Genomic DNA, 21,757 nt, shown 5'->3' with positions numbered 1-21,757 from the left:
GAAATTAAAATATCGAGACACTTGACTCGCTGAATGCTACTTGTGTATTATTATTTAGTGTTAGAGAATCTATGTTTCTTATATTTAGTAGTGAATCATGGACCTTATAAGCCTTCACAGTACACAGTCGTTACTCTGTGTGTCTTATATTTCCTGTGTATTCTGAAACATACCACAGTATGTATTGTGGTTAGATAAATGTGACTAGGTGCAATACAGTAATTATACCAACTCAATTGGCACGATCATATATTAGGTTAATACATAAATTCCTTATTCCAACATAGGGCACATAATGGTAACCATATTCCTATGTGTTGCGGTTAAGCATAATTGAATACTTATTATAGTTACTACATGTAATATTCTACTCCTTCCTAAATGTACTGGTACACACTGTGTTAGAATGTAATAAATCTATGCACTATTAAGTTGTCATTTCACTCAATTCACCCCCATAAATCGTGGTAATATCGTGCGCATCATGGTATGCACGTATACTTACATATAATAAACTCCTATAATGTAAAACTTTAATATGTGATTTTTTATTTTTTTTTTGCCTTGACAAAGCCTATTGTGAAACGTACGTCGGCTTTTTCAGACGCTGACCGCTGATGCCTGTGTTATAATTAATATGAATAACTAGTAGCTGATATGACCGTAGCCTGTATTGTACAGCCACCGAATGTGTTGTGGTTTATTTAAGAACAGACATTGATATACAGTTACCATTGGCACCACCTCGTGCTATTTGTTTGATGCTCCACTAACAGTACACAACGCTTTATGATCACTATTGGGACGTTTTCAGACGCTGACCGCCGAGGCCTGTGTTATAATTAACATGAATAACTAGTAGCTGATATGACCGTAGCCTGTATTTTACATCCACCGAATGTGTTGTGGTTTATTTAAGAACAGACATTGATATACAGTTACCGTCGGCATCATCTTGTGCTATTTGTTTGACGCTCCATTTACAGTACACACCGTTTTATGATCACTATTGGAAAAACCCGTGTATAAAATATCTTATGACCAGTTGTAGAGCTCTCGCCATATATGTGAATATCACTTTAACTGAAACTCATATCGTTATACCGGATATAAATACATTTAATATATGTGACGCAAATTATCTGAAATTGCACGCTGCCAGATGATCACTCCTAGACATTCTCTTATGCTATTCATTTAAAATATGTCCATCTGGGACTATATGCAGCTTTATAATCATTACTAGCTATTTCTAATGTATTATATGGTATACCAATCAAGTAGAGATCAAGTGCAGGTTACAATATAACTGAATGTCGTAACATAATTACCAGACCTGTTAAAGGTTTAGAGGAGATGTGTGACCACATACCAACTTCATAAGCATTAGGACTAGCATCTTATCATTATACCTGCAAGGAGTAGCTGAGAAGCCTGATATATTTACAATAGAGGAGTTTAGTTTCCAACGGAGAATACCAGTAAACCATGTAGTATATAGTATGACCAATACTTACTCTGATCGGCTATCTCATATTCTTAGAAACTCTATATGATACCTTAATACGATCATCTTGATTTCAAAATAACATATTAAAGTTTTACATTATAGGAGTTTATTATATGTAAATATACGTGCATACCATGATGCGCACGATATTACCACGATTTATGGGGGTGAATTGAGTGAAATGACAACTTAATAGTGCATAGATTTATTACATTCTAATACAGTGTGTACCAGTACATTTAGGAAGGAGTAGAATATTACATGTAGTAACTATAATAAGTATTCAATTATGCTTAACCGCAACACATAGGAATATGGTTACCATTATGTGCCCTATGTTGGAATAAGGAATTTATGTATTAACCTAATATATGATCGTGCCAATTGAGTTGGTATAATTACTGTATTGCACCTAGTCACATTTATCTAACCACAATACATACTGTGGTATGTTTCAGAATACACAGGAAATATAAGACACACAGAGTAACGACTGTGTACTGTGAAGGCTTATAAGGTCCATGATTCACTACTAAATATAAGAGACATAGATTCTCTAACACTAAATAATAATACACAAGTAGCATTCAGCGAGTCAAGTGTCTCGATATTTTAATTTCACTCTCTATCTTTGCTCACTATTCTTTTTATCTATATTATTTTAATTATATTTCACAAAACTAGGTTTTAATATATACCAATAAAGGTTAAATTTTATTCTATATTTGTATTTGTGCGCCTACAAAGGACATTCTGTTTTCTCATCTCTTTTGAGATATTGACTTGGTTCTATTGGTTTGTGTCCCAGGCAGCACCCCCAGACTATTATCATGTGCTTAAATCAGTCAATTGGGGTTTCATCAAAAAGTTAGTGCAGTGGTTCCCTTCCCCTTTCCCATTATAATTGAAATGTAAAAAGGAATGGGAGGGGGGAGAGAGGGGGGAGCAACCAGGTATGGATGTGGATATGGAGAGGATGATGGGGGATGGAAAATAGCCTGGGGGTAGGCGTCCCTTGACCCCCCAAATGTGGCAGTGTATAGAAAGTCTTTTGTTATAAGTCCCGGTGAGGCCTCACTTACTTTGCTCTTCTTTCTTCTTTCTTCTGTTTTCTTGTTGTGAGTTGATCCGCGCCCTATTCCGATGAACATCGTCCGTGTGTTCACCGGCTTGGTCCCCGCAGTCACGCAGGGACACGTGTCACTTCCGGTGCCGGGGTATCGCGAGTTACCGTGGGCCATCGTGGCAGGGAGTCCTGGTCACTATCTGCGTGCTCTAACTCACCCAATGGTGAGGAGACTTGGAGGTGGATGGATTAGCAGTGTGGGGAGAATTGAGGGTTCTCCCAGGGTGGATGAACGGAAGTCTGAGAGGTGTACTCCGAACGTGTCGCTGCCTTAATTACACACACCTTATGACACCCACGCCCCGCCCACATCACCATGGAGATTGATAGCCAGGGTACCTTATGATGTCATCCAATACTCATGTATATATGTATATATTGCCCTCTTCCAAGATGGCGCCACATCACTCCCCTAAGAAGGCCTGACAACCGTGACACGTTCGGAGTACACCTCTCAGACTTCCGTTCATCCACCCTGGGAGAACCCTATCCTACAGATTTAGGCCTTGGCTTCCTCATCCTGCAGCTTCACTGCCTTCTTGTCACACAGTCTGAGAGTTTGTGGTCCCCCCCTTGCCTCCTGCAAGGTCCAGACACAGGCCTCCTGGCCCCCAATGGCTCACTTAGCTTCACTGGGCTCTCTGGCTGCAATAATCCCACATAGATTGTTTCCCACAGCAGCCTGACTGGTCTGCCTTCTCATCAACCCACACCTGAGCTCTATCCACAAGGCAGCAATTAGGCATCTTCCCACAATGCTTTTCTAGTCTGTGTGGGCGGATCTCCCCTGCCCCACACAGAATCTGCTGCTCACCAGTGCCACCTCTGGTGATACTGCCACAATATGTATATATATATATATATATATATATATATATATATATATATATTAGGGTTGTGCACCGGCCACTTTTCGTGTTTTGTGTTTTGGTTTTAGATCTGGATCTTTCTTTGTGTTTTGGATCTGGATTGGTTTTGCCAAAACCACCCTTCGGTGTTTTGGGTTCTGGGTTTTGTATCTGTATTTTTTTTTTAAAAAGCATAAAAACAGCAAAAATCACAGAATGTGTTGATTTTTCTGCTCCTATGCTATTATTAAACTCAAAAATCTTAATTTCCAATCATTTCCAGTCTATTCTGAACACCTCACAATAGTGTTTTTATGTCCAAAAGGTTGCACCGAGGTAGATGGATGACTATGCTAAGCGACACGAGTGGGGGGCACAAACACGTGGCCCATCTAGGAGTGACACTGCAGTGGCAGACAGGATGGCAGTTTGGAAAAGTTGATAATTCATTTTTATGAACATCATCTTCTCCACATTTTGTGGAAGCAACCTCCTACGCCTTTCGCTGACAAGGTTCCCGGCTGCACTAAACACTCTTTCGGAGTGCACACTGGAGGGGGGGCAACTCAGGTAAAATAGAGCCAGTTTGTATAGGGGCCTCCAAATTGCCTCTTTTTCCTGCCAGTACATGTAAGGACTGTCTGACATGCCTACTTGGATGCTGTCACCGATGTAATCCTTTAACAGACAGACGCACGCTTGTCGCTGCTGCTTTGAGGATGCAGGTGCGGCTACAGCCCACACAATTCACAAAGACAGGAAAAAAAAGAAATTTTTTATTGTTTGTGGAGCGCACTTTGAGGGTTACACCACGCTTTAACAGACAGACGCACGCTTGTCGCTGCTGCTTTAAGGATGCAGGTGCGGCTACAGTCCACACATTTCACAAAGACAGAAAAAAAAGATTTTTTTTATTGTTTGTGGAGCGCACTTTGAGGGTTACACCACCCTTTAACAGACAGACGCACGCTTGTCGCTGCTGCTTTAAGGATGCAGGTGCGGCTACAGCCCACACATTTCACAAAGACAGAAAAAAAAGAAGAATTTTTTTTATTGTTTGTGGAGCACACTTTGAGGGTGTCACCACCCTTTAACAGACAGACACACGCTTGTCGCTGCTGCTTTAAGGATGCAGGTGCGGCTACAGCCCACACATTTCACAAAGAGAAAAAAAAAGAATAATTTTTTTATTGTTTGTGGAGCGCACTTTGAGGGTTACATCACCCTTTAACAGACAGACGCACGCTTGTCGCTGCTGCTTTGAGGATGCAGGTGGAATCTAGACGGGATTTGGAAACGGGGACACACTACCTCCATCAATTGTCTAAATCCCACTGCACTAATGGCGGATACCGGACGCACGTCTAACACCAACATAGCAGTCAAGGCCTCAGTTATACATTTTGCTTCAGGATGACTGCTGTCGTACTTCATCCTCCTCGCTAGGGACTGTTGGAGGGTCAATTGTTTAGTAAAAGTAGTGGTGTTCCTACTTCCTCTCTGGGATGATGAACAACTCCCAGCAGCAGCAACAGCACTAGGAGGAAGTGGTTCTTGATCTTTCCCTATTTTATTTTTATCGTAGAAAGTTTGGTCGTTTATGTTATATTGATATATACGTGCGGCTAAGGCGCACACAAACACAGAAAATATTTTTTTATTTTTGCTGGAGAGTAGTGCACTTTGTGGGTTACACCACCCTTTAAGAAATGAGCCAGCCGGCTCTTTACTTATGGGACACAGGCGCACGCTTGGCGCTGCTCCTTTGTTGATGCACGTGCGGCTACAGTGCACACAATTCACAAACCCAGAAAATATTTTTTTATTTAGTTTGAAGTGTACTTTGGGGGTTACAGCAGCCTTTAGCGGTCAATCCAGCTGGCCCTTTATTTATGGGACACAGGCGCACGCTTGGCACTACTTTGTTGATGCACGTGCGGCTACTGCGCACACAATTCACAAACACAGAAAATATTTTTTTATTTTGTTTGGAGTGTACTTTGGGGGTTACAGCACGCTTTAATGGACAAGCCAGCCGGCCCTTTACTTATGACACAGGCGCACGCTTGGCACTACTTTGTTGATGCACGTGCGGCTACTGCACACACAATTCACAAACACAGAAAATATTTTTTTATTTTGTTTGGAGTGTACTTTGGGGGTTACAGCACCCTTTAACGAAAAAGCCAGCCGGCCCTTTACTTATGACACAGGCGCACGCTTGGCACTACTTTGTTGATGCACGTGCAGCTACTGCGCACACAATTCACAAACAAAAAAAAAAATATTTTTATTTTGTTTGGAGTGCCCTTTGGGGGTTACAGCACCCTTTAGCGGTCAATCCAGCCGGCCCTTTATTTATGGGACACAGGCGCACGCTTGGCACTACTTTGTTGATGCACGTGCGGCTACTGCGCACACAATTCACAAACACAAAAAAATATATTTTTTTATTTTGTTTGGAGTGCCCTTTGGGGGTTACAGCACCCTTTAACGGACAAGCCAGCCTGCCTTTTACTTATGGGACACAGGCGCACGCTTGGCGCTGCTCCTTTGTTGATGCACGTGCAGCCACAGTGCACACAGGCCCTGATTCAGACCCACTCACGAGCGGCTGTCCGCTCGCAAGTGGGTCGATGGTCTGCACTGCGCATGCGCACGACGGAGGGAGCTCCGTCGTGCGCATGCGCGACGAGTGAAGGACTTTCCTTCACTCGTAGTGTCTGATCAAAGGGGGCGTGCTGTCGATGTTGATTGACAGCACGCCCCCTTTGGTGGGCGTGCCGGGGGTGTGCCTGCCAGAGGGAGGCGTTCCCAAGGGAACGCCTACCGTCAGAAGCCGGCCCCACTGACATCACTAGTGATGTCAGTGGGAGTGATTTTGGCTCTGATAGAGCCAAAATCACTCCTGGCCTTGCGGTTGAGAAACTCAACCGCAGGCTTCTGCTCGCAGTGGTGATGGTCGCGATGGTCTTGACTGTGGGTGGTGACCCACAGCTACACGAGCGTCCAGGAGGACGCTCCATATTTATGGAGGTGGGCCCTGATTCAGAGCGAGCGCTCTGGTCAGAGCGTCCGGCTCTGAATCAGAGCCACAATTCACAAACACAGAAATTTTTTTTTTTTCTAGCACTTGGGTGGAGCACCCCTGATGGACAGAGCACCCCCTGGACAACACTGCAGCACCCCTTTAGGACTGGGACACTGCACAGGACTTTGGAGTGGACACAGCCCCTATCTACAACTGACTGCACAACACAGTCCAGCCAGCCCCTATGGACTTTGAAGTAGTGGACACAGCCCCTATGGACAACAGAAGCACAGCGCAGCACAGCACACTGCACACTGCACTACACTACACTACAACACTACACAGCCCAGCCAGCCCTAACTCCCACCCTCCCTCTTCACTGTCCATAGCCGAGTGAGAAAATGGCGCCGATGCGGGTACCTTATATAGGATCCAAAACCCGCGAGACCCGGAAGGCGGGATGATGACGTTTTGCCTCGATTTCAGATCCGAGTCAGGCGGGAAAAGTCGAGCCTGACTCGGATCGGCCTCGGATCGGGGGGGGTTCGGATTTATATATATATAGAAAAAAATGAGGGGCACTCACCAGTATTGCACATAAAAAGCAGAATTTATTTCTCACATAATCCATAGGCGAGTAGTACTCCTCAACGTTTCGGTCCCATCCAGACCATTATCAAGAGACACATCAGTGCAGCTTACACAGCAGTATCCACCAAATCCTTATGGATCCCAAGTTAAACTGGGCATCTCCTACTAGGTCCCTAAATACCCCCATCAATCAGCCAAATCACATACACATGTGTCCCACACTCCAGACACAGGTAACGCTAACAAGCGACGCTTACCGGTGCTGTCCACACATGTATAGAGCGGCATCCATGCACCAGCACTTCCTGTGTATGAACTGCATGTCAGAATCAACGTGGGTATAGTGACGCGCGCTCCACCACGTGGACCGCACGCGTCACTTCCGCCGGCACAGCGCGTGTATTAGAAATCAGCAGCATACAACTGCCCAAAGCCACCAGCGTCGTTGGCCACGCCTACTGGGCGCACCAAAGGCTGTCCAAATACAGTTACACCCATACTCATTGCCATGGCAACCCGTAATTATGGACTTAAGCATGTAAGCACGTGTAAATACAATATGTCAACACATACAGCATATATCTTAAAGGGCACTCCACTGCAAAGCAGCCCACAGATATACTAAACGATGAAAGTGCATGGAGCCATACTACGCTCATTAGTGGGGGCATTCAGAGACCCATACCATAGGAGCAAACTTGTTATAAACCCTCACAAATACAAAATTATTACCATATATAAATATATACATACATTAAATTACATATACTACCCGAGACAAAAATGTATATAAACAAAATGATAATAGTATTAACGATAACAACATACTCAAAATAAACAAAATAAACTAAACTCAAAATAAAATGGGAGTGTATTGATCAAAAATCATATAGTAAAAAGTAAGCCAAATACCACCAATGTATTCCAACGACAGCACTGCGCAAGAAAACTAGCGCAAAAAAATATTCAATGGATTACCCTCATTGAGACCATTTGGTGATACAGTACCAAGACGAAAAATCCATCTTGCTTCGAGCTTTTTTAGTATAAGGGCACGGTCCCCACCCCGTTTTAGAGGTGGTACCCAATCAATAATGCGACATCTTAAGGAGGTGAGCTGATGCCCCAACAATAAAAAATGATGGGCCACTGGCTTATCTGTAGACCCATTTGAGAGGGCCTGTCGTATTGATGTCCGATGATTGGCCATTCTCTCTCGAAATGTGCAAGTAGTCATGCCCACGTAGGACAGTCCACAAGGACACATCAATAAATAGACCACATGATCCAGTTGACAATGAAGCTTATACCGTATTCGAATGGGACTTCCATTTTGTGGATGTGGAAAACTGCACCCTGGAATCATGGAACGACAGGTAGTACATCACGTACACTTGATGCACCCTGGTTTCTGTGTCATTAGCCAAGTGTGGTCCCCTGGGGTTGGAGATCTCCTGGGATGCATTATTGTTTCAAATTCCTGCAGCGTCTATAAGCCATCATCGGTGGATCTCTACACCCAGGGCTCAAACTCTGATCACTGGCTATAATTGGCCAATGTTTCTTAATTGAATGGGCTACTTTTGAGGAAACCCCATCATATTGGGTAACAAAAATCATACGTTCACTAGCTTTATTAGCTTTCGTGGCCACTTTTTGATGTGCTCTGGTGAGGCATCCCTCAATAGTGCTCCGCTTGTAGCCTCTAGCAAGAAAACGGTCAAACATCTCACCCAACTGGGTATCAGCCATCACGTGGTCTGTGTTATTTCTTATGACCCTCATAAACTGGGAAATAGGGAGACTGTTTTTCAAACTCGGTGGATGATTACTCGTTGCGTGCAAAATCGTGATCCGATCGGTCTCTTATTTATAAAGAGTGGTACTCAAGCCAGTTCCTATACGAATGATGGTAACATCCAGAAAGCTGATCGTGTCACGGCTGCATTGACCAGTCAGATGTATCGTGCTGTCTAGGTGGTTTAGCTCATCCAGCATAAGATAAAAGTCAACCTCGGTGCCCCTCCAGATCAAAAAAATATCATCAATAAACCTATAAAAATTAATAATCCTATCACCAAATCTAGGCAGAATATATTTAGTCTCGTATACATGCATGAAGGCGGACGCATACATTGGGGCCACATTGGAACCCATAGCGGTTCCCGCCAATTGTATATAATACACATCTTCATACATGAAATGGTTATGTACCAAGATGAGCTCAAGTAACTCCAAAATGAACTCAATAGGCAACCAGTCATGCCCTTTTCCATCAATAGCGATCTCACTGCCAGAAGTCCCTCCACATGGGGAATGACAGTATATAAGGAGGACACATCAAGTGTGGCTAGCAGGTCATTATCATGGAGATTAGTTAATGGAACAATTTTATCCAGAAAATCACCGGTATCTCTTATATAGCTCGGTATCAGAGGAGCAAGATCCTGAAGGAAATTGTCCACGAATACGGCCAATGGTTGTAACAGGGAACCTCTGGCGGAAAATATAGGCCTGCCAGGAGGGTCTACCAGTGTTTTGTGGACCTTTGGGAGGGTGTATATCACTGGACAGACGGGATGATCCACTTTCAGATATACAGCTATCTCCTCAGTAAGCCATCCGCATCCCAAGGCCCTCTCAATAATTGCATCAATGATATCTCTTATCCTGGGCATCGGGTTGCTGTCAGAGACGCGTGCGGTCCACGTGGTGGAGCGCGCGTCACTATACCCATGTTGATTCTGACATGCGGTTCATACACAGGAAGTGCTGGTGCATGGATGCCGCTCTATACATGTGTGGACAGCACGGGTAAGCGTCGCTTGTTAGCGTTACCTGTGTCTGGTGTGTGGGACACATGTGTATGTGATTTGGCTGATTGATGGGGGTATTTAGGGACCTAGTAGGAGATGCCCAGTTTAACTTGGGATCCATAAGGATTTGGTGGATACTGCTGTGTAAGCTGCACTGATGTGTCTCTTGATAATGGTCTGGATGGGACCGAAACGTTGAGGAGTACTATTCGCCTATGGATTATGTGAGAAATAAATTCTGCTTTTTATGTGCAATACTGGTGAGTGCCCCTCATTTTTTTCTATATTTTTGGATTCCCCATGTGGAAGCCATGGGTGACACCCCAGGACATTTTTAAGCAATACTGGTGATGCGAGTGCGGCCGTGCCTTACAAATATATATATATATACACACACAACTTTTATCGATAGGGGCCCCCATACATTTGTTGCCCAGGGGCCCCCACAGTCCTTAATCTGGCCCTGACTCTGAATCAGGTCCACAGATAACCTGTAACCTGACACTGGTTGCATGATTACAGTCATATAAATGAAAGGATGCAATATGTATACAACTAAGGGAGAGGACTTTTCTTTGAAACACATTATAATTAATTAATTAATAGACAATCAGCTATATACTCATACTGTAGAGTCAAGGCTTCCAGTATATTAGCCAGTTTTCAAATCAGAATCCACACAAAAAAAGACTATATCACAGCAAGTATATCATTATTATGCTTAACAATTATTTGTTACTATGTTTAAACTAGGCTTACTAATGTCACTCTAAAACTGGCCACACACTAGAACAACCTACATTAAAACCAGCCAACTAGTTGATTGGTTGGAATGAAAATCTGGTAACGTATGGGAGTAAATGATGATCAGCAATTTGCTCCTAAATGCCAGAAAACAGATGAAAATGGTCGTTTAGACAAATTGGTTAAATGTTTGATCTAAACAATTTGTTCAAACAACAGTTTTTGTCCATTTTCCAGCGTTTGGGAGCAAATTGCTAATTGTATTCCTTACCAGATTTTCATTCCAACCAATCAACTAGTTGGCTGGTTGGATGTAAGTTGGTCTAGTGTGTGGCCAGCTTAAGCATTTATGTGGTAATATATTTTTAGTGTAATCTTTTTTTAATTTGCTGTTGCCAATTCCATGTGGGATGTAGATCCCACCATATAAATAAATGGAGTGTGAAAAAATGTATTTAAATTTCCTTTAATACATTGCTGACTATAAATAGTTTTGTGAGGGATATAATAAAATGAGAGCCAGCTGCTGTTGTATGTACTGTATGTTGTATGTATAGTACAGTGAGCTTGTACACACAGTGGTTCCAAAACGATAACGCATAGACTAGGGGTGCCTGACCCTAATATCAACCCAAAAAACCTAACACTAACCCCGCTAGACTCCCTAATACTAACCTCCCCCCGAGGCTAACGCTAATGGCGCCCCGGACTTACCTTCGTTTGGGCTGGTGTCCTTGGGGTTCTGGCGTCGGGATTAACATAAGTGTCGGTATTGAGACCGGCGGCAATGCGGCCGCTGGTCTCATCACTACATCCCTTTGGAATAGTGTCCAACTCAGAATCAGGCCCTATGTGCTTTAATATAATTCTCCCCTATTTGTTAGTACACATGCATTAGTCCCAGCTTGTGCATGTGCAATGAAGCAGAAAGCCCATATCTAAAAGCTGCACACCTTTTGACTACCAGAAATTGGAACTGTCTCAGGATAATTGGGTCTTTGATTGCTGTTGAGTGCTTTTGCTGCCATAAGAGAACATTAGTCTGCATTTCTCTGGGCCCAAGTGCAGTCATTAGCAGCTCTAGCCATACTGATGTAGTGTACCCCTGTGTAATGCACCTTAAAACCTGCAGCCTGATTCAGAGGTGGACGCAGTTTAGATTCGGTCACAAATGACAGATGTTTTATGGTCTGCGCATACATTTGAGCCAGACTGCCGCGACGGTCTAGTGACGGCGGTGGCAGTGTGGATTAGGATACAGAGTGATTGACAGACAGCAACCATTTCGGGGAGGTAACAGGGGAGTGGCGACCAAGACGCAGACGTGTTGCAACCGCTTTGGGGGTATGTCGCAGCCAGCGACTGCGTCTTCAGGCGCTTGCAGGGTCACTGGCTTTCTTCATAGGGTTACACAGAAGTCCTCTGGTGCAACCGATATTACCGATGTTCGTCCGTTGCTGCGTCTTCAGACACAAGCCGCAGTGGGTTTCTCTTTACAAAAGATGGCAGCTGCGACATTTGCATAACATCTCAGATCCAGTGCGTAAGAAGACGCAGCACCGACGACTTTTGCATCCACCTCTGTATCAGGCCCTACTCTATCAGAGTTTGAAGGCCTCCTCCTGGGTTTCTACATGTTTTTTGGGTGAAATCTATAGTCTTTATAAATTATAGCATTCACTATTTATACTCCTGGAGTAATCAGAAACCTGAAGGCCCATTACAAGGACTGACACTGCCAGCTGCGCTGATCCTTATTCTAGCATCCTTGGGAAGTGTAATAGTGAATATCTGGATGTTTACATGCAGTACTAATGACAATATCACCTAGACAAATAATTTATTTATAGCTTTGTTCAGTGGAGCTCATTCAGACCCGGACGCTAAGCTGCGCTCTCATGCAGCTAAAAGGGGCCGGGTATGCAAATGCCGCGATCGCACTGTCTGGTGTAAGGACGTCCTCTACATCTTAGAGAGGGACGGCAGAGTGAACGCACGCCGGTGTATAAAGCCGCCCACCTTTCTTTCTTAGCACACGTCATCTCCTGGAAGTGTTTGATTAATCAGTAACATCGAGAGCCACCGGAGCTGCACGCAGCGCTTGAGGTAGACCCTATCCCACCGCAAGCACTGCGATCACTGCTGGCTAAAATACAACCAAGTGACATGTACTGTACTTGACGGTTCTTTGTTAATTATGCACACCCCTAAAATGCCGTTTAGACGCCCAGACGTGCCTGCGTTCGCACATCCACTCCCCCTTCCCCTGTTACCACCCACAAACAGCATCTGTCACTCAAATTAGCGTCCAGTCTGTGTAATACGAGTGCTCAATTCCCGACCGCAATGAGTGACTTGCGCATGCGCATATTGCCGCATATGCATGCGCAAATGTGCGAATATCGCCCATAGCGTGCGTTCGCAGCTTAACGTTCAGGTCTGAATCAGGCCCAGTGTGCAAAAAAATCTGGGTCATTTAATTAATCTAATTTAAATTTGGACTTTCTGGATGATTCCTTTTTTTTCACACTACTCACATTTTGGCTTGTTTCCTCTGCAGATACGTGTGTAAGCATCACCCACAGCCAGTGCCAAATGCTGCCGTACAACCTCACTGTTCCAAAGTCTATGTATTCCTTTGTCAAGAGCATTGATATGGATATGTTCCTGAAGTTCTTCAGCTATCTCAGTCGCCTCAGCTGCTATCAACACATCATGCTGTTCGGCTGTAGCTTGGCTCTTCCTGAATGCGTGATTCATGGCGATGACAGGTATTTGGGAACTCAAATCATCCATGATTACAATCACTCTCTGTGGAATACTTGTTATCTAATCTGAACGTAACTCTTTGTGCCTTAAACACATGGCTTATAGCAGAGACGCGACAGGAAAACATGTCACATTTGCTTAGAAAGCAGCCGACAGCCACTATTAGGAAACATGTTATTTTTATTTGATGAATGCATTAAATGACAGAGATGGATTTCCACAGGTGCAAGGCGCTGCTTTAGCTAAAGTTGTTTTAAATGATAGGTTATGAATTATATGCACACATCATACAGTACCTTCCAAAAATTCAAGATAAAAACTGGAACCTGAATATAAGGGAAAGAAAGATGTGACAGGGGTGTGTGTAACGTAAGACTTCCTGCCCATAAATCTATTACAATTCACAGCACACGTGAATGCATCAGTTAGTCCACATACATAAGTGCACTTCTACATCCAGCTTTTGATCCATATAGTTTCAACATTCCAGTATAATTAAATACAAAAATATATAAATTCACAAGTATTTTGTACCAGTCATTCACCAGGTCGCTAGCTATTGTGCCCGGTGTTCCAGAGGCTTTTTTCCTGTCTGTCTCCACCTTCCCATCTCTCTCCCCATCTTCCCTTCTTCATCTCTTCTCTTTCCCTTCTCCCCGTCTTCTTTCCATATCTGTCTCCCCCTCTCATCTCCCTTCCCCTCTGCCTCCCATCTCTAGCACTCTTTCCATCTTCCTCTCATCTCGTTTTATTTCACTCTTCCTCCCATCTCTAGCTCTCTCTCCATCTTCCTACCATCATTCTCAATCTTATCCCATCTTCCTCCCATCTCTCTTTCCCACTCTCCCATCTCTTTCTCTCTTTCTCCCATCTTTCTCACTCTATTATTCCCATCTTTTTATACCTTTCTTCCTTTTCCTCCCTTCTCTCTCCGTCTTACACCTATCTCTCTCTGTACCTTTTCCTCCCATCTCTATATCTCCCTCCCATCTATCTCTCCCTTCCTCTTCCTCTGATTTCTCTCTTCCTCCTTTTTCCCATCCCTCACTCCTTCCTACTCCTCCCATCTTTCTCCATCCTCTTACTATCTCCATCCCTACCTCTCTCTCTTCCTTGGGATGTCCTTGGAGAGGAGCATGGTAGTGCTATCTCCTCTACCGCCAATTCTCACTCTCTGCTTTCACAAGTATAGCGCAAAGATGTGGAATATACCACTATGCAGACTGGAGAGGGAGGGTCACACCCGCACAACACCATCAACCAGGTACTGGTTTGCTTTGTGTTTCAGCTGCTTATAATGGGGATACATTCGTATATTCCTACATTTGGAGCGGCAGGGTTATTTTATTAACAGAGACGGTGGTGACTGTCACAATGATGCACAAGCAGAATTTATTGGGAGCAGTCAGATGAATTGATACACCAGCGTATAATATAACTGACCAGAGAGTGAATGATGTTAATTAAATGCATAAGTCAGTAATTGGTGCTGTTGGCAGTAAAAGGGCATACACACTAGACGATAAAACTGAACGATATGAACGATAGCAATATCGTTCAACGATATATCGTTCATATCGTCTAGTGTGTATGGTCCGAACAACCACCGATGCGTGCTCCGGAGGGTCATTAACGATATCCCCGGTCGGCTGTACATGCAGCCCAATCTGGGGATATCGTGACACCCCTGCCAGGCCCAGTGCTGACGATATCGCTGCATACACATCGTCTAGTGTGTATGCGGCTTTAGGTCACATGTGGCATGCTTAACCAGTTCTTAGATATTTATTATATATGAGGCAGAACAACAGGTAGCATGTGACACAGGAAAGTACAGAGGTGTAACAGCATTAGATGTGATACACTATTTGTGGCAGCCTGGATCTCAGGGTATTGCTGGGCGTTACAGTGCACCTTACGTGATCGCAGTTCTGACTCAGGTGGATAGTAGCTCTGGTGTTCTAGTGTAGAACAGTGTACTTGTGAGCATACTGCAGGCCACTGTAAGGCTTTATGGTGGTGAGTCTCTTGGTCCGACCTGTCCTCATGGTCGCTGGAGAGTAAATATGTGCGGAGAGGCAGCACATGCACAGTAGCACATGTCAGAGGTCAGACCTCTCTTAGCTCTCGTGGTTCCTAGTGACGGCGTAGGGATTCACTGCCTGGGCTACAGCCAGGGAGGAGCCCTGTAGAAATATAGCATGAGGAGGGCGCATGCACGGCAGACGGGTGCACGCCTCCCTCTGGCACTCACTGAGAATGCACTAGATGGACACTATTACCCGTTATATATTAGAAAAATATGTTAGCTTATATAAGCTCATGTCAGCAGTGTCCTCACTTCAGTCATGATTTATGTACATGAAGGTATGCTTCTGCATTGTTGTTTGTATTATTTGTAATACCTTGGTACTTTATACATACATGTTAATAATTTTATTCCATTATATTTGCAAATGTTGTAAGAATCATTTTATTAACAATTTGGCATGATAACAAGTGTCAGCAAACAGAGAGGCAGGGTTATTTCACCCAGGTTTTAGTTTACAAATAAGGAGGGCTTTTCTGGGTGGTACAGTACAAGCAAGAGCTGTGGCTCCAATGGTGCTGTCCTATGTGTTGCTCCAGGGTATCTGTGTCAGGCTGAGGACTCAGCAGCTTGGTCTGCGGCCTAGGCATGGTGCTATAGTAATTTCGCATTGGAAGGGCTCATGTGCGCAGGTGGGTGCCTTCCTACCTCCCCCAGTGATAATTCACTAGCCTGTTATAATAGATTACAGCCTAATTGTCACAGACTTCTTGCCCTCTCTCATAAATATTATTACCAACCTCTTTACATGCCCTTCACTGCCCACCCACATTGCATTTAGCTGAAGGTGGCTTGTATTTTTATGAATTGTGAAAAACATTGCACACACTACCACTAATGCCACCACCTACTACTATCAGTTATGTTAATAATACTTTCATTACTTTATCTCTCTCCAAGATTTGGTAAATCTCCCCCTTAATGGGAAAAATATTAGACTTGAATCATAGCCTATTACACGTAATAATATTATTCCCCACTAATGTCTAACAGAATTGCTCCTCTAGTTTTCAGTCTCCGTTTGCGGTCAGCTGTGTTTTGAATTTTTATTGGACACAACTGTTTGAGAAATTAGTTTACAGTGTAACTTGGATATTGCTAACTTTGTAAAGTGTTTCCAATTTCTGGAACATTTAATTGGTTCCTTCAGTTTGTTTGATCTTCCAAGTTTAAAGAGTTTTTTTAGTTTATTTTTAGAAGGCAAAAAAGTAAAGTGGTTGTCAAGACTATTACAAGTCAATTAGCTTTCTGTTACTTATTATTACTGATATGGGCGTTTCATATTTTGCAGGGCTATTACATTTTCTTTCTCTAATGAAAACATGAGTAGGAGAACTGAAAATACAAGGAACCTACTGTAATGTAAATCATTCTGCCATCTCTTTATAATAGAAGATTTATCCCTGCAAGTAATTAGTTTGCAAATAAGTACACGGTGTCTGTGTAAAGAGCTGTTCTAGTTCTCATTAGCAAAAAGTATTGTTTATATAATTGCACAATTGTGTTATGAGCCTCTTAATGAAGAAGTATATTTTCCACAATGTTGTAAACATCTAATCCTCTGAAGCTGTTTAGCCTTAGAGCTCTACATTTCCAAGTATCTGAGATTTACTAGGTGCCAGACCTCAGTTACTTACTGTCAGCTAGTGTACAAATCATTGCAATTACTCTTTCCAATCTCTGAACTAGAAAGAGTTGTGATTCCAAACTCCTGTGAGTTCCTTCTGAATTGTAGGACATTCTTATTTGTGAATTTTATCAGTCTGCTGATACAGCTATTTTTTGGACTAAATCAACCAGGACCACCAATGACGGTATGCGAGCAGTGCCATAGTCCATTGCTGCCCCTGTGTAATCTGTATTTGGCTTGCATGGTGCCTGGAATGGCAGCACCATACACCCTGGAGAGCCATCTGGCACTCAGCTTCCTGGTCCTAGGCCTCTCTTCATGATAACATTACATTACATCACAAGGGCGCATGGGTGTAGCCATAGTGGGTGCTATGGGTGCCATGGCTATTGGACCCAGAGGCTTAGGGGGGCCCTAGTTCCCGAAATTGCCTGCTAATAAATTAGGTCTGGCCCATTGCCCAGGCCTGAAAAGGGGGACTCATCAGTGGTGAACTTTGTCTCTCTATCTCAACACTGTGTCACGCTCACAGGCACAGCTGAGCTAATCATTAAGCCCAGCACTGTCGGAGAGTAGGCTTCTCCTTGTTTAAAGTCTTGTGAAGCGGGGTGGCGGGAATTGAGCTTTGAAACTAGGGCTGTCCCAGAAAAGGACATTGTGCCTAAATTAAGAAGATCTTCACCCAAAATGGAATTTACTGCATTAGAAAGTATCACACTAAGGTAGGAGCTGGTTGGTCCCCGCTCATTGTGTGGCATCTGTTGGGAGCCCGGTAGCCGGGATGCCAGCCGTCAAAACACCGACAGTGGCATCCTGATGCTTAGAATCCCGACAGGGCTCCGTAACTATTCTAACCCTCCCCCCTTCACCTCCTAACCCTCCCTTCCTACATCCTAAGCTTCCCCCCCTCGCACCCTAACCCTCCCCATTAGTGCCTAAACCTAACTCTCCCTCCTTAGAGCCTAACCCTAACCCCCACCCGGTGGTGCGTAAACCTAACCCCACCTGTCTGCAGCCTAACCCTAACCTCCACCCCGGCAGCCTAACCCTAAGCCCTCCCTTCGCGCGCGGTGTAAATCTAACCCGTCTTGCTATACTTACGTTACGGATGCTGGCTGTTAGGATTTCGAACGCCAGCATGCCATGCGGTGGCTAATTAACTACATCCTGTGTGACAAAAATGTGAACTGGAGAAACTGTGTGGCATAATGTGAACTGGAGAAACTGTGTGACATAATGTGAACTAGAGAGAATACAATGGGGCACAATGTGAACTGGTAGCACTGTGTGGTGTAATGTGAACTAAGGCACTTCTGTGGTGCATAAAATAAACTAGGGCACTATTACTCTATGGTGCATAAAGTTAACTAGGGCAATATTTTGTGGCATAAAATGAACAACAACTGTGGAGAGAGGTGTCTCTCTAGAAGCATTGGGAAGGTGCCCCTCCAAAACTTCACTATGAGCCCCACAAAGTTAGGGCTAAGCCCCTGCAAGGTAGGGGGGGCAGACCAGCACACAAGTGTGAACTGCTACAGCACTGAAATCAGCATTAATACTGCCTAGGAATGTACTGTAAATGGGTAAATAAAACACTGAGATATAATTTGCTTTAGTTGCATTGAGTTGCTCACAGATACCCATTTCTTTATTTACTGTCCTTGCTATTTAAAAACATAAGAATGTGTAAATTCTATGCAGCCATTTGGCTCTTGCCATCAGTATATTTACAAGCCAGGTACAGTGACAGCTATGGGAGCAGCAACCATACCAATCTGGCATTGGATCTGTCCTGTCCTGCTAAGACTCAACACCTGGTGCACTTCTACTGTATTTCTGTTGTAGCCAGGAATTGGCTAGCTGTATAAACCCAGTACACCCTTCATTCTTTCCCTGATGAAATATTTTAAAAGAAAAACACTTTATCGCCAGTATTTAGCAAAAGATATTTTGAAGCAGCTGAGCAATATGGCAGATGTTCCTGCGAAATAGGCCTAGAGCAGTTAGAGTTACCGGGCCGGTTTCCTTTGGCGTACTAGTCAGTGCTTTTTTTCCAGAAAAATGCGTTGAGAAATGCCTGGGGGCAGGTGGCAGGGGAGAGGGGTCAGTGTTTTTTTTTTTTTTGGTAGAGGTAGGGGGATGTGGTATTAATACTTTTTTAAAACAATGTATTCTAAAATGTCAAGCACATAATATAGAAAAATCTAGAAATATAAATGTATGGAACAGCAAAGTAAACTCCACACTTTCAACATGTATTGATCTAAATCTTGTTCTGTTATTATTATTAGAATTATTATTATTAGTAGTAGTAGTAGTAGTAGTAGTATTGCTACTATTAATATTATTATTTATTTATAAGGTGTCACCAAGAGTCCATATTGTTGTACAAGAAGTGTAACAACAGTTTACACACACACAAAATAACATTAGACATCACGCAGGCAAAATCAAACATTGATATAATGATAAGAAATGAGAAACAGTTATTTAAAGTAGCACTTAGTGACCCAGTGCCCTGTTCTGTCTCTCTTTGCACTTCGTGTTGACAGCAGAATGTCATATTTTCAATAACAATGATTAGACATATTGTAAAGTTCAAAATTAACTCTTTGACCTAATCACATGCACCACATGCCATTCAGACCACCCACATGCCACCACATGCCATTCAGACCACCTCACATGCTGCCACATGCCATTCAGACCACCTCACATGCTGCCACATGCCATTCAGACCACCTCACATGCTACCACATGCCATTCAGACCACCTCACATGCTACCACATGCCATTCAGACCACCCCACATGCTACCGCATGCCATTCAGACCACCCCACATGCTACCACATGCCATTCAGACCACCCCACATGCCACCACATGCCATTCAGACCACCCCACATGCCACCACATGCCATTCAGACCACCCCACATGCCATTCAGACCAAGCCCCACAAGCCATTCAGACCAACCCACATTCCATTCAGACCACCCCACTTGCCATTCTGACCATGTGCACCCCACAAGTCACTCTGAACTCCTGTGTTTCTACCACCCCACGTGTCGCTCTGACCATGATCAATAATATGTATCTAGTCACTTTTTTTCAAATTAAGCTGTTCCAGATCCCCAATCAGTAACACCCTATACTACAGAAAGCGTATGATATCCAAAGATGGGGGTCCACAATTGCGGGGGCGGGGCTTAGTGCCAGGGGTGGGACTTATCGACGGTCGGTCGGCGCATGCGTCGACACTATCACGGCATTTTTTGGTATTCCGTGATAAGTGTGCGGAGGGGATTTGCAGGGACAGAGTTTTATCACAATTTGTAGTAAATCCCTGTGATATTGCCTGAATTCGCAAATGCGGATTGTAGTAAATAGAGCCCTTTATGATATGGTAAGTGTAACACAATGCAAATAAATGGTGGTATACAATAATTAATTTAATAATATTCTATATAATAGTGGTACATAGTATGCAGTATATATATATAAAAAGGTGTGTGAGATAAAATGGCTAGTATCGGTACAGTTATAAAACATATATACTCACAACATAAAACTCTAGGGTACTGTACCTGATGCAATGCAAGCGTCCATCAGTGCCCTCTCGCTATCAACGCGTTTCGCCCACCTCCATCGACGTAACCACCGGATCCAATATACAAGACTCATTCAGGACGGTGAGATTACAGTGGATGATCCACTACACTACAACTGGCCTGTTTTGAATTACATTGTTCATCTATACCCTTGTGGGGAGGATATAAACGTGTCACTCCACCACACATGTTGGATTTATTGACTATCATTCCAGTGTGAAATTACAACATTTGAGGAGTCACAGAGTAAAACGCTGAGAGGTGTATCTGACTCACTCCCATTGGATCTATATAGGGATTGCACTGTCTTTTGTTTTATGTTGTGAGTATATATGTTTTATAACTGTACCGATACCAGCCATTTTATTTCACCCCCTTTTTTATATATACTGCATACTATGTATCACTATTATATAGAATATTATTAAATTCATTATTATATACCACCATATCATTGCATTGTGTTACTGTATCATTAACAATCCACACAGGCACTATAGGAAGCACCAGAGGTATTGCTTTTTCATTGTTATACTATTTAGGGAAGCGAGACCCTAATTTTCTTTCCTCACAGGCAGCATCCTAACAGGGCCTATAGATACTAGCACTACCTTCAGCCATCCTCTTTTATCAATAAATAAATTAGATCTGCAACACAAAGATGATTTATTGCAGCAATTAATTGCTCTAGATAATAAGAGTGATGAATTAATGACTGCATGACGCCTGTGCCTTGTAGTAGCCGCAAGTATTATTTCATGGTTAGTAGCTAATAAGTTAAATGTAAACAATTAGAGAAAAATTAACCTGCTGGCAAATCTCATTAAAATGCTATAAATTGCTTTGTAGCTGTGAAAGCAATAGAGTTTAATCGATGGTACAAATTACTCTTCTTCCTTACCATAAGATAAAAACATATTAGACCTGCTTAGAGCAATAACAGTGAAATATTTTGTCATATATCCTGCAATATGCCTATCTATGATTTGGCTAAAG

The 21,757-nt window shown here is 43.3% G+C and overlaps 1 protein-coding gene across 2 annotated transcripts in view; it reads left to right on the top strand.

Moving 5' to 3' along the window:
- Window positions 1–21,757, top strand: part of CORIN (corin, serine peptidase) — a 387,855-nt gene that overhangs the window by 164,331 nt on the left and 201,767 nt on the right. For both annotated transcript variants that reach the window (XM_088475236.1, XM_088475237.1), the window contains exon 4: window positions 13,227–13,437. In XM_088475236.1, coding sequence (XP_088331362.1) covers window positions 13,227–13,437 — 211 coding nt within the window. The remainder of the gene's footprint in view (window positions 1–13,226; window positions 13,438–21,757) is intronic.

Source organism: Taudactylus pleione, unplaced genomic scaffold, assembly GCF_031769625.1.
Source record: "Taudactylus pleione unplaced genomic scaffold, aTauple2 ptg000169l, whole genome shotgun sequence".
NCBI classification, from domain to species: Eukaryota; Metazoa; Chordata; class Amphibia; order Anura; family Myobatrachidae; genus Taudactylus; species Taudactylus pleione.
This window is presented reverse-complemented; position numbering and strand designations above follow the sequence as displayed.